Genomic DNA, 14,591 nt, shown 5'->3' on the forward strand with positions numbered 1-14,591 from the left:
TCACTTTACCCCTACCTACATGTACAGTTGAAGTCGGAAGTTTACATACACTTAGGTTGTAGTCATTAAAACTCGTTTTTCAACCACTCCAACAATTTCTTGTTAATAAACTATAGTTTTGGCAAGTCGGTTAGGACATCTACTTTGTGCATGACACAAGTCATTTTTCCGACAATTGTTTACAGACAGATTATTTCACTTATCATTCACTGTATCACAATTTCAGTGGGTCAGAAGTTTGCAAACACTAAGTTGACTGTGCCTTCAAACAGCTTGGAAAATTACAGAAATTTTGTCATGGCTTTAGAAGCTTCTGATAGGCTAATTGACATAATTTGAGTCAATTGGAGGTGTACCTGTGGATGTATTTCAAGGCCTACCTTCAAACTCAGTGCCACTTTGCTTGACATCATGGGAAAATCTAAAGAAATCAGCCAAGACCACAGAAAATAAATTGTAGACCTCCACAAGTCTGGTTCATCCTTGGGAGCAATTTCCAAATGGCAGAAGGTACCCCGTTCGTCCGTACAAACAATAGTACTCAAGTATAAACACCATGGGACCACGCAGCCGCCATACCGCTCAGGAAGGAGACGCGTTCTGTCTCCTAGAGATTAACATACTTTGGTGCGAAAAGTGCAAATCAATCCCAGAACAACAGCAAAGGACATTGTGAAGATGCTGGAAGAAACAGCTACAAAAGTATCTATATCCACAGTAAAATGAGTCCTATATCGACATAACCTGAAAGGCCACTAAGCTAGGACGAAGCCACTGCTCCAAAACCGCCATAAAAAAAGCCAGGCTACGGTTTGCAACTGCACATGGGGACAAAGATCGTACTTTTTGGAGAAAAGTCTTCTGGTCTGATGAAACAAAAATAAAACTGTTTGGCCATAATGACCAAATCAAATCAAAATCAAATCAAATCAAATCAAATTTATTTATATAGCCCTTCGTACATCAGCTGATATCTCAAAGTGCTGTACAGAAACCCAGCCTAAAACCCCAAACAGCAAGCAAAGCATGTGAAAGAAGCACGGTGGCTAGGAAAAACTCCCTAGGGAAAACTCCCTAGAAAGGCCAAAAACCTAGGAAGAAACCTAGAGAGGAACCAGGCTATGAGGGGTGGCCAGTCCTCTTCTGGCTGTGCAGGGTGGATATTATAACAGAACATGGTCAAGATGTTAAAATGTTCATAAATGACCAGCATGGTCAAATAATAATAATCATAGTAGTTGTCGAGGGTGCAACAAGCACGTCCGGTGAACAGGTCAGGGTTCCATAGCCGCAGGCAGAACAGTTGAAGCTGGAGCAGCAGCACGGCCAGGTGGACTGGGGACAGCAAGGAGTCATCATACCAGGTAGTCCTGAGGCATGGTCCTAGGGCTCAGGTCCTCCAAGAGAAAGACAGAAAGAGAGAAAGAGAGAATTAGAGAGAGCATATTTAAATTCACACAGGACATTGGATAAGACAAGAGAAATACTCCAGATGTAACAGACTGACCCTAGCCCCTCGACACATAAACTACTGCAGCATAAATACTGGAGGCTGAGACAGGAGGGATCAGAAGACACTGTGGCCCCATCCGATGATACCCCCGGACAGGGCCAAACAGGCAGGATATAACCCCACCCATTTTGCCAAAGCACAGCCCCCACACCACTAGAGGGATGTCTCCAACCACCAACTTACCGTCCTAAGACAAGGCCGAGTATAGCCCACAACGATCTCCGCCATGGCACAACCCAAGGGGGGGCGCCAACCCAGACAGGAAGACCACGTCAGTGACTCAACCCACTCAAGTGACGCACCCCTCCCATGGACGGCATGGAAGAACACCAGTAAGCCAGTGACTCAGCCCCTGTAAAAGGGTTAGAGGCAGAGAATCCCAGTGGAAAGAGGGGAACCGGCAAGGCAGAGACAGCAAGGGCGGTTCGTTGCTCCAGCCTTTCCGTTCACCTTCACACTCCTGGGCCAGACTATACTTAGTCATAGGACCTACTGAAGAGATAAGTCTTCAGTAAAGACTTAAAGGTTGAGACTGAGTCTGCGTCTCTCACATTGGTAGGCAGACCATTCCATAAAAATGGAGCTCTATAGGAGAAAGCCCTACCTCCAGCCGTTTGCTTAGAAATTCTAGGGACAATTAGGAGGCCTGCGTCTTGTGACCGTAGCGTACGTGTAGGTATGTACGGCAGGACCAAATCGGAAAGATAGGTAGGAGCAAGCCCATGTAATGCTTTGTAGGTTAGCAGTAAAACCTTGAAATTGCCTTAACAGGAAGCCAGTGTAGGGAGGCTAGCACTGGAGTAATATGATCAAATTTTTTGGTTCTAGTCAGGATTCTAGCAGCCGTATTTAGCACTAACTGAAGTTTGTTTAGTGCTTTATCCGGGTAGCCGGAAAGTAGAGCATTGCAGTAGTCCAGCCTAGAAGTAACAAAAGCATGGATTAATTTTTTCGCGTCATTTTTGGACAGAAAGTTTCTGATTTTTGCAATGTTACGTAGATGGAAAAAAGCTGTCCTTGAAACAGTCTTGATATGTTCTTCAAAAGAGAGATCAGGGTCCAGAGTAACGCCGAGGTCCTTCACAGTTTTATTTGAGACGACTGTACAACCATCCAGATTAATTGTCAGATTCAACAGAAGATCTCTTTGTTTCTTGGGACCTAGAACAAGCATCTCTGTTTTGTCCGAGTTTAAAAGTAGAAAGTTTGCAGCCATCCACTTCTTTATGTCTGAAACACAGGCTTCTAGCGAGGGCAATTTTGGGGCTTCACCATGTTTCATTGAAATGTACAGCTGTGTGTCGTCCGCATAGCAGTGAAATTTAACATTATGTTTTCGAATGACATCCCCAAGAGGTAAAATATATAGTGAAAACAATAGTGGTCCTAAAACGGAACCTTGAGGAACACCGAAATTTACAATTGATTTGTCAGAGGACAAACCATTCACAGAGACAAACTGATATCTTTCCGACAGATAAGATCTAAACCAGGCCAGAACTTGTCCATGTAGACCAATTTGGGTTTCCAATCTCTCCAAAAGAATGTGGTGATCGATGGTATCAAAAGCGGCACTAAGATCGTTATGTTTGGAGGAAAAAGGGGGAGGCTTGCACGCTGAAGAACACCATCCCAACCGTGAAGCACGGGGTGGCAGCATCATGTTGTGGGGGTGCTTTGCTGCAGGAGGGACTGTTGCACTTCACAAACTAGATGGCATCATGAGGTAAGAAAATTATGTGGATATATTGAAGCAACATCTCAAGACATCAGTCAGGAAGTTAAAGCTTGGTCACAAATGGGTCTTCCAAATTGACAATGACCCCTATTATACATCCAAAGTTGTGGCAAAATGGCTTAAGGACAACAAAGTCAAGGTATTGGAGTGGCCATCACAAAGCCCTGACCTCAATCCTATAGAAAATGTGTGGGCAGAACTGAAAAAGCGTATGCAAGCAAGGAGGCCTACAAACCTGACTCAGTTACACCAGCTCTGTCAGGAGGAATGGGCCAAAATTCACTCAACTTATTGTGGGAAGCTTGTAGAAGGCTACCCGAAAAGTTTGACCCAAGTTAAACAATTTAAAGGCAATGCTACCAAGTACTAATTGAGTGTATGTAAACTTCTGACCTACTGGGAATGTGAAGAAAGAAATAAAAGCTGAAATAAATCATTCTCTCTACTATTATTCTGACATTTCACATTCTTAAAATAAAGTGGTGATCCTAACTGACCTAAGACAGGGAATTTTTACTCTGATTAAATGTCAGGAATTGTCAATAACTGAGTTTAAATGTATTTGGCTAAGGTGTATGTAAACTTCCATCTTCAACTGTACATATTATCTCAATTACCTCTACTAACCTGTACCCCAGCACATTGTTATCGTTATTGTTATTTTATTGTTACTCTTTTATAGTTAGATTTTTTTAACTTTAGTTTATTTAGTAAATATTTTCTAAACCCTTATTTTTCTTATAACTGCATTGGTGGTTAAGGGCTTGTAAGTAAATCAAATCAAGGTTTATTTGTCACGTGCGCCGAATACAACAGGTGTAGTAGACCTTACAGTGAAATGCTTACTTACAGGCTCTAACCAATAGTGCAAAAAAGGTATTAGGTGAACAATAGGTAGGTAAAGAAATAAAACAACAGTAAAAAGACAGGCTATATACAGTACCGAGGCTATAAAAGTAGCGAGGTTACATACAGACACCGGTTAGTCAGGCTGATTGAGGTAGTATGTACATGTAGATATGATTAAAGTGACTATGCATATATGATAAACAGAGAGTAGCAGCAGCGTAAAAGGAGGGTTTGGCTGGTGGTGGGTGGGACACAATGCAAATAGTCTGGGTAGCCATTTGATTACCTGTTCAGGAGTCTTATGGCTTGGGGGTAAAAACTGTTGAGAATCATTTTTGTCCTAGACTTTCAACTCCGGTACCGCTTGCTAAGCGGTAGTAGAGAGAACAGTCAATGACTTGGGTAGCTAGGGTCGTTGACAATGTTTAGGGCCTTCCTCTGACACCGCCTGGTGTAGAGGTCCTGGATGGCAGGAAGCTTAGCCCCAGTGATGTACTGGGCCGTACGCAGTACCCTCTGTAGTGCCTTGTGGTCAGAGGCCGAGCAGTTGCCGTACCAGGCAGTGATGCAACCAGTCAGGATGCTCTCAATGTTGCAGCTGTAGAACCTTTTGAGGATTTCAGGACCCATGCCAAACCTTTTTAATTTCCTGAGGGGGAATAGGCTTTGACGTGCCCTCTTCACGACTGTCTTGGTGTGTTTGGACCATTCTAGTTTGTTGTTGATGTGGACACCAAAGAACTTGAAGCTCTCAACCTGCTCCACTACAGCCCAGTCAATGAGAATGGGGTCGTGCTCGGTCCTCCTTTTCCTGTAGTCCACAATCATCTCCTTAATCTTGGTTGAGGGATAGGTTGATATTCTGGGACCATCCGGCCAGGTCTCTGACCTCCTCCCTGTAAGCTGTCTTGTCGTTGTCGGTGATTGGGCCTACCACTGTTGTGTCGTCTGCAAACTTAATGATGGTGTTGGAGTCGTGCCTGGCCATGCAGTCGTAGGTGAACAGGGAGTACAGGAGGGGACTGAGCACGCACCCCTGGGGAGCTCCAGTGTTGAGGATCAGCGTAGCAGATGTGTTGCTACCTACCCTCACCACCTGGTGGCGGCCCGTCAGGAAGTCCATGATCCAGTTTCAGAGGGAGGTGTTTAGTCCCAGGATTCTTAGCTTAGTGATGAGCTTTGAGGGTACTATGGTTGAATGCTGAGCTGTTGTCAATGAACAGCATTCTCACATAAGTGTTACTTTTGTCCAGGTGGGAAAGGGCAGTGTGGAGTGTGGAGTGCAATAGAGTGCAATAGAGATTGCATCATCTGTGGATCTGTTTGGGCAGTATGCATATTGGAGTAGGTCTAGGGTTTCTGGGATAATGGTGTTGATGTGAGACATTACCAACCTTTCAAAGCACTTCATGGCTACAGACTTGAGTGCTACGGGTCTGTAGTCATTTAGGTAGGTTGCCTTTGTGTTCTTGGGCACAGGGACTATGTTGGTCTGCTTGAAACATGTTGGTATTACAGAGTCAATCAGGGACATGTTGAAAATGTCAGTGAAGACACCTGCCAGTTCGTCAGCACATGCTCAGAGCTCACGTCCTGGTAATCCGTCTGGCCCCGCAGCCGTGTGTATGTTGACCTGTTTAAAGGTCTTACTCACGTCAGCTACAGAGAGCGTGATCACACAGTCGTCCGGAACAGCTGATGCTCTCATGCATGCCTCAGTGTTGCTTGCCTCGAAGCGAGCATAGAAGGGATTTAGCTTGTCTGGTAGGCTCGTGTCACTGGGCACCTCGCGGCTGTGCTTCCCTTTGTAGTCTGTAATAGTTTGCAAGCCCTGCCACATAATACGAGCGTCGGAGCCGGTGTATTATGATTCTATCTTATAACACCCTAAGGGACTCCCAATCACGGCCGATTGTGATACAGCCTGGAATCGAACCAGGGACTGTAGTGACTCCTCTAGCGCTGTGATGCAGTGCCTTACACCGCTGCATCACTCGGGAGCACAAAGGGACATAAAGGATCATAAAAACAGTGGAGTCGTATCAGAAACAAACTCAGAAATCAATCCACCATTTCTTTCTATGTTTTCTAATGATGTACAAAGCCTGACTGTCCATCTTCCATCCCTGACAGATAATGACCACAGAATACCATAGCTATTGAATTGAAATGATTTGCTTCTCCAGCAGTGGTTTCTGTCAGCGGTGCTCCACAGGTAGAGTAGCTCTCTGTGAAATGTCTGCAGTCTGCCTGGATATTAATACAGAGCCCCATCACTCTCCCTGTACTTTTAAAGAGAGTGCAGGCAAAGTATATCTGCCAGACATCAGACCAACTGTAGGACCAACATCAATCAGTATATTAGTAGGTCAGCTGCTCTATAAAGTAAGATTGGTTTGGACCAGGAGAGAAAGTCAGTCTGGCAGGTAGTTCTCAGAAACGCATTAACTCTAAAACGCAAACACGCACACACGCGTTTTGGGAGTAAATGAGAAAGAATAGCATTCTCCCCGTTCAGTCGGAATAGGTAGGGAGAGTCTTGATAATAGCAAGTGCGTTTCCATCCAATGGCCATCAACATTACTCCCCAATATTTGAAATGTTATATAAAGTATGCTGCTCTCTCTGCTATTATGTCTGTAGTTATATTACTCCAGTATATCACTGTAGAGCACAGAGAAGAAATCTAACACTGCATCATTCAGTATTCCACCATTATTGTGGTGTGGTACTGCAGTCAGACACTTTTTTCTCTCTTTTTTTGTCATCCTGCATGGATGGCTACCTTACATTGGTTCATATTCCATTGCAACCTGAGTAAGAGTGGTTGCAATCATGTCTTCAATCCGCCCAGCTAGCTAGCGTCCAGACGGACACACAGACACACACGGGATGACCCTGACTTTTGTACTTCTGTACATTGGATCCACAGTGATGAAGAAACGTATGTGCGTGATGTATGGTATTATTTGGTTTGGCGTGTGGTCTTAAATGTTATGGTCAACAGATGTCTCACATCACCCCAACAGTCATAACAACTCGTGTGTGTCTATTGTATAAGACATCCGGTGATAATGAGTATAACATATTCATGTGTTAGATATATAGTATAGACTAAGACTAAAAGGGTGACTCATCATCGTCTGAGTAATTATATGAAGTCAATTCCTCTTCAACCTATATGGTCATAATAGAGTCTACTCGATACAATGAACATGTTAAATAAAACACACAGAAAGCTATTCGTTGTTTATCGTCGGGGTAATACTGTAAGATCCATTTTAGCGGTTAGCCTCTTACAGTTGCAGTGTAAATGATTCATTTATTTTATTATATATTATCGTTCATATGTCTTAACAACTACATGGTCTGCTGTTTGCACTCTTGCTCCAGGTGAAGACATGCCACCGTTAGCGCTTTGAGATTCTTTGTAATGAAAAGCGCTATATAAATTAAATGTACTATTATCTGTAGCTGCAGCAGCAGTTCTGACCCCATCAATCTGTACTTGTTACGTGCCAGTCATTGACGTCACATTGCTCTCCCTCTCTCTCTGTTGTAGTATATTTTCAGATTCTCTATTTGCATTTATTGTACCTAGGTTTGATTATGTCATGTAATCTACATTTATATGAGCCAAATGTGTGTGCTCGCCCATTATGACACTGATGATGGTTAAGTCAACCAAGATATTTGCCTTATTGATGCACGTTATTGCACTGAGCACATGTCCTAATAAATATCATATATTTTTCCATCTGAGCCTCCTTTTGAAATGGTATTCATGTTTTCAACAGTGTGCAGTTATCTATCCTTTCCAACATCTCTCTCTGTGACCACAGGTGTTCCTGAAAAGCGACCGAGTTTCCAAGATGGTCCAGAGCGGGGGCTTCTCAGCCAATGACTGCAGGGAGGTGTTCAAGAGGCACATCGAGAAGCGTGTCCGCAGCCTGCCCGAGATTGATGGCCTGAGTAAGGAGACGGTGCTCAGCTCCTGGATGGCCAAGTTCGACACCATCTACCGTGGGGACGAGGACCCGCGCAAGGCTCAGCAACGCATGACGGCTAGTGCAGCCTCTGAGCTCATCCTCAGCAAGGACCAGCTCTACGAGATGTTCCAGAACATTCTGGGTATCAAGAAGTTTGAGCACCAGCTGCTCTACAACGCCTGCCAGGTAAGAGCAGGCGTTAGTAGAGGGAGGGTGTGTTTGTACGCATCACTGTGAAGTATGGTTGCGTCCGAAATGGCACCCTATTCCCTGCACTGCTTTTGGACAGGGCCCATCGGCTGCTATTTCTGACACATCTATGTGTGTGTACATCACTGTTGAAAAATTACTGTTAGATCTTTCCCAGTGGGCAAAACTGACTGGTTGCAATGACGTCATCATGATGTTGCAGACAGTTTTGCCTGCTGGGTGAGGTGTTGTCCTCATGAGCAAAGTCTCACCTAGTAAAAAGAACAAACAAAAACAACACCAAGGCCAAGAACAGTGCAGCACTTGCTACTGTTGTTTAGGCTATACCTGCAGCTGTACAGATTTTGCTACTGTAGCTGTCTGTATTTTTACCTTGACTAGAGGGCCTGTTTTCCATTACAAAACAGGCTCTTCCTATTCTTTTATTTGGGCTGAAACAGCCTTTATTCTTTTATTTCACCTTTATTTAACCAGGTAGGCCAGTTGAGAACAAGTTATAATTTACAACTGTGACCTGGCCAAGATAAAGCAAAGCAGTTCATCAGGTGAATTAATATAAAATAACATCAGGTGAATTAATATAAAATAACACATTAATATAAAATAACACACTTATGTTCAAGAGGGAGATATCATAAAGCCAAAGCAGGGGTATATTCATTACGTCTTGCATAATGGTAAAGGTTTACATTTTAAGAACCAAACGGAAGCAAACGGAACTGTGAGGGACCTACCTGAATTTGTCCAATAGAAACTCATGTTTTCGTAGCAAAACATTTTCCATTTTGAGTAAACAGTTTCTGTTGCAAAACATTTTGAAATAGACTAAACGTTTTGCAACAGAATCGACGTAATGAATACACCGCTGGTAAATCACAGGCCTATCTGTCTTATAGCCTTCCCCTAGAGAGCTAGCTCTTCAATGTCCACCCTATTAAGAGTGACATGTTGAGATTGTTAGAGGATAATGGTGGACACCAGGGTGCCCGTGTCAGAAAATAACTCTCCCTCCCCGCAGCACTGCTTCACTTTTACAACAGACTATGGGAACGCTGAGACTAAGAGAGCAGATAGCAGCGCTAATATATTCTTCTTCCAGGAGCTTAATGAAAGTCTGATCACAGGAAGCATTCAGAGCCAGAGTTAAGATACATTTACATTTCTTCATAATTTAATACATTAGCAACCACACAAGTGAAGAATCTCTTTCTCTCCCATTTTGATTTAATGCACGTGGCCCTCGGAAACCAATGAATTGTTGAAACAACTTCATTTCTGTCTGAGCGAAGAAGTTCTTACTCTTTTCTTTGTCATTAATGTATAAAATCTGAAAGGTTGCAAACCCAATGGCGTATCCTCAGGTGCAATTAAACAAATGGTGCTTACTTTTAATATTTAAACACAAACTGATGTGTTTTCCTTCAACTGAAGTTTAATGGCAGATTGTGAATGCAGAATGGGTTACAATGTGAAGTTAAAGATTGATCGTAAATCCCGAGCCATGCTCCATCTCTCTCTGTCTCGCTCTCTCTCTCTCTCTCTCTCTCCGAACCTTCATTTGTTGGAGGTTTGTCTCACGCTGAGATAAAGCACATCCCCTCTGAATCCTCCCATAGCCTCCCCACAAATTCACTGTGCTTTAGATTCTTTCCTGCTCATCCTTTGAAGATGGCTAACCTAGTTTTCCTGTGCTGCCGGGCGGCAGAGCGGAGCAGAGTAGAGCCGCTAGTGGAGGGTCATGTCATGAATGAGGACACTGTGCGGTGGTAGTGTGGTGTGCAATCCCTCTAAACATGCTCTAAGCCCTGCAGAGCTGCAGACAAAGAAAACACCGCTATATTTTCAATATCATCGCTTTCTGTATGTTATTTTGGCCCTTTAGATAGGGGCCATAGAAATGGTAGGCTGTGCTGCAGTGTTAGTAAGTAAACACAACGTGTTATTTTATTTAGGTCAGGGCCGCTTGCTTGTACCAAAGAGCTAACCTGTTCAGATTGATTTACGATTTGTCTGGAACACACACACACACACACACACACACACACACACACACACACACACACACACACACACACACACACACACAAATGTGCATACACACAAACACACACATGCACAGATGACTATTGTACACATTAACACACCAGCGCAGAGCAATCAGAGTCTGGCCATTAAAGCGTACTAAATCTCTATTCCATTGACCATCTTGTCATAGCAGTCAATACATCACTGCTGACAAGCAGCAGAATGGCTCTTCTGCTGACAACTGACGCCTTTTTACCACAGTGTTCAATATGACAGGAGCAAAAATTCAACCTCCCATGCCTGATTTTCTGAGGCTGCATAGAGAACAACAAGGTCTCACCAGATTTAATGGCCTGCGGTTCGGTTGTTTGTCTAATGTCTGTTGAGCAGTAATTAAATGTATTTGAAGGATCTTTGATGATTTTCATTCTTTATGATGGATGCTTTTCTGTTAAAGGGGAAATCCAGGATATAAATAAAACAACAATGGCTGTATGTCATTAATTTAATAGTCCAAAAATGGATGTGCCAATTACGGATTGCCCCGTTTAAAGACCTAATTTTATTGGCTGCTCTTCTCCCTTCATTATTTTCTTTCAACCATTTTGATAATGCTGAAGGGAAGTATTCTGACTGACTGACTGTACCTCATATGGAAAATGATACTATGACAGTGACAGTAAGCCAGCCTTTCCTCAGCTGCATCCCAAATGGCACCCTATTCCCTATACAGTATTAGTGCACTAATTTTGATCAGGGCCCATATGGCTCTCTCGGGTCAAAAGTTTCAAGTTTCAAAGTGTTTTGGTCACATGCACAGGATATAGCAGGTGTAGAACAGTACAGTGTAATGTTACTTACAAGCTCATTCCCAACAATGCAGTATTCAGTATCAATGTGGGAGTAGGGTTGGGCGGTATCCCGTGGTATTTTGAAATACCCTCGGTATGATTTTCCAATATCGTCAATACTGTAAACATTTTTGTGAATGTGGATATTTGTATTTTTTTTTAAATACTTGCAGTCAACTTATGCACGAGGTAATAGACGAAGCAGATCGCGTTCATAATTTTGCCTGTAAGATCTAGTTTCCCAAAACAGCAAACTATTTCTGACATGCAAAACATTTTGGGACTTTATCAACAGTGGACTAATAGAAGGGTCAAGACACCATTTTTTCCCACATGTTTTTGAGAAACTTAACCCAAACACCAAATCACTTCCTCTTTCTCATTGTGTGGTATGGGGGCATGAATAAAGGCTCCAAAAACACCCAAATACGTCCTTTTAGAAACTGAAAAGTTCTCAGTATAGTGATGCAGGACTTTAGTTGCTGTGCACATCAAATTGCATCATTCGGAATATTATACGCAACGTTATATTCGATTTTGTTGCGACTTGAGCGATACCTCTCCATCCAATCTACAGGTAACTAACTGAACACTTGAACTGGACTGACCACCTGCTTTGATTCTCTGCACCTTAGCACACATGCACTCACATATACATTCATGCTACACACACATCACAACTGCTGCTACCAGACTCTTATTATACAGTGCATTCAGAAAGTATTCAGACCCTCCCTCGTCCTCCCTTCAGCAAATCTGACCATGAATCCATTCTCCTGCTGCCTGTTTACAAACAAAAGCTCAAACAGGAAGTACCAGTGATGCGCTCAACACGGAAGTGGACGGACGAAGCAGACGCGAGGATACATGAATCCCAAAACATATCCTAGTACAGACTAAGATATGTTTCAGGGTTCATCCGATAACATTGAGGAATTTACCATAACAGTCACAGGCTTTATCAATTAGTGCATAGATGACCTCCCCAAAGTGACTATAAGAACGTATGCCAAACAAAAACCAAGGATTACAGGCAACATCGGCGCTGGGCTAAAGGCTAGAGCTACCGCAGCGCAGAACTCCCAAACGAGCTAAATGCCTTTTCTGCTCGCTTCAAGGAATATAACACTGTGCCTTGTGTGAAAGCCCCTGCTTTTCCAGATGACTGTGTGATCTCAATCTCCATGGCCGATGTGAACAAAAAGTTTAAACAGGTTAACAATCCCAAGACCACCGGGCCAGACGGAACACCAGGGCACGTTCTCAAAGCATGCGCAGACCAGCTGGCATGTGTCTTCGCAGACATTTTCAATCTCTCCTTGTCCCAGTCTTTAATCCCAACATGTTACAAGCCGACCACCCTTATCCCTGTTTTCAAGAGCTCCGAGGTAACTTTGGAATGACAATTGCACCGCCCTTGACCTCAAAGCGCTACAAAGGGTGGTGCAGACAGCCCAGTCCATCACTGGGGTCGAGATCCCTGCCATCCAAGACCTCTATACCAGGCTATGTCAGAGGAAGGCCCGAAAAATTGCCAAAGACTCCAGCCACCCAAGCCACAGACCTTTCACTCTGCTACTGTCCAGCAAACGTTACTGGAGCATCAGCTTTCGGACCAACAGGCTTCCAGACAGCGTCTACCCCCAAGCTAGTTAATCAGCTGCATCAGGTTAGTTACAAGTAGGGTTGGAGCGAAAACCTACAGGAGAGTAGCTGTCCAGGAACAGGGTTGGACAACCACTTGACCTGACGAAATGGCTCTCTCAGAGGCGTGTGACAGTCCTTAGTAAGTGTGTGCGTTCATTTAGCCACTACAAGCAACGAGCAAGCTACTCTATCAAACGCATCCATCCAGATCAAACACAAATCATTTAGCCTTTCTGATGGTGATGGAGTGAATGGCATATTTTCTCCCTAGAAAGGTGGCCTCGCGGGGGCGTGAGGCATTGAAGAGGCGTTCTGAGTGAGTTTGTGCCAGTAGACGACTCAAACACCACCTGGAGTTTATTTAATGAAAGCACAATCAGACGTAATTGGCAGAAATTGTCGGGCTTCAGCAAACGCAGTCAGAGACAGAGAATGTAAATGTGCTTTTGCCTGTATTGTGCTCACGCATAGCAATGAGATGAGATGGCCTTGCAGATCTCTTTCACATGCTAACTAACATTTACCATTTTAGGTACTTGGATGATCGTTTGCCTTGCTGAAGAGGTTGCCACAGGAGGTGATAATCACACGTCATCACAAATGTGATGATAATCACACCTCAGAGTTCAGTCTCTCAGCTCCTCTCAAAAGGCTGCTTGGGTGCTGCTGAACGGTTACGGACACTATGGATGAATGTGGCAAACATTAATATTATTCACATAATCACATCTCATATGGATCAGATAACACACAGGCTGTGTCCCAAATGCACCCTATATAGTGCACTACTTTTGAACAGGGCCCGTATGTTTTTTGTAACAAATAATAGTATACACTCAGTAACTAATGTATTTGTACTTACAAAGTACATAAATATAGCCTAACTCAAATACATTTGACAGAAATTCGTTTTTTGAAGATTCTGGGTCTCAAATTCAGAGTGGGAGGAATAGCATTAGTATTATTTTTTTATTTTAGACTCTACTGTTACATAAGAGAATTTGGCATTTAATCGGTTTTGTTTTGTTCTCCCGTCGATGCGTAGGGTTCATGTCGACAATAGCCTGGGTTTCCAATTGAGATTTGAGTGGGGAAAATCATATTCATAAGACATTATTTATTTATTAGCCCCAACAGTACAGTTGTATAACAGAATTTTAGATTTTATCTATTGCATGATCATAATGCTGAAATGTTGCTCTCCCATCAATTTACAGTACAGTGCCCACTCCCTAGTTCCTACCTGCTATTATCAGGAGAAGGGACCTTAACAGCCATTGGGGTTCACATTGACAATAGTTTACATTATGTGCAGCTCTCATCAGCCATTGTTGCTGTGTGAATCACATGAAGGATAGGCTGGCAGTCTTTACAGTCTCTGTTCTCTCAGATGCGTAGGAGGTACCTTCAATAGCGCTAGAGTTTGTGTGGGTGAGAGAGACGGCAGGTAGCCTAGTCGTTAAGACCGTTGGGTTCAAATCCCTGAGTCGACTAGGTGAAAAGCTGTTGATGTGCCCTTGAGAAAAGCACTTAACCCTAATTTCTCCTGTAAGTCGCTCTGGGTATGAGTGTCTACTAAAATAATTATAATGTAGAATGCCTGGGCTAGCTACAGTCACTTGCGTGTGCTAGCTACAGGAAGGGAATATAATTTCAACAGGAGCACGGCTATTGTAAGATTTCACATTTCTTGTGAAAGGAGTTCGGTTCAATATGGACAGTTTTATTCATACACAGATTCGCAGATAAGGAAACACATATACATGTTT

At 43.3% G+C, this 14,591-nt stretch overlaps 1 protein-coding gene across 12 annotated transcripts in view; it reads left to right on the top strand.

Moving 5' to 3' along the window:
• The window catches only part of LOC106565329 (calcium-dependent secretion activator 1), a 159,228-nt gene that overhangs the window by 54,341 nt on the left and 90,296 nt on the right, over window positions 1-14,591 (top strand). For all 12 annotated transcript variants that reach the window (XM_014132305.2, XM_014132306.2, XM_014132309.2 and 9 more), the window contains exon 3: window positions 7,943-8,275. In XM_014132305.2, the coding sequence (XP_013987780.1) occupies window positions 7,943-8,275 (333 nt within the window). The remainder of the gene's footprint in view (window positions 1-7,942; window positions 8,276-14,591) is intronic.

Source organism: Salmo salar, chromosome ssa12 (assembly GCF_905237065.1).
Source record: "Salmo salar chromosome ssa12, Ssal_v3.1, whole genome shotgun sequence".
Taxonomy (NCBI): Eukaryota; Metazoa; Chordata; class Actinopteri; order Salmoniformes; family Salmonidae; genus Salmo; species Salmo salar.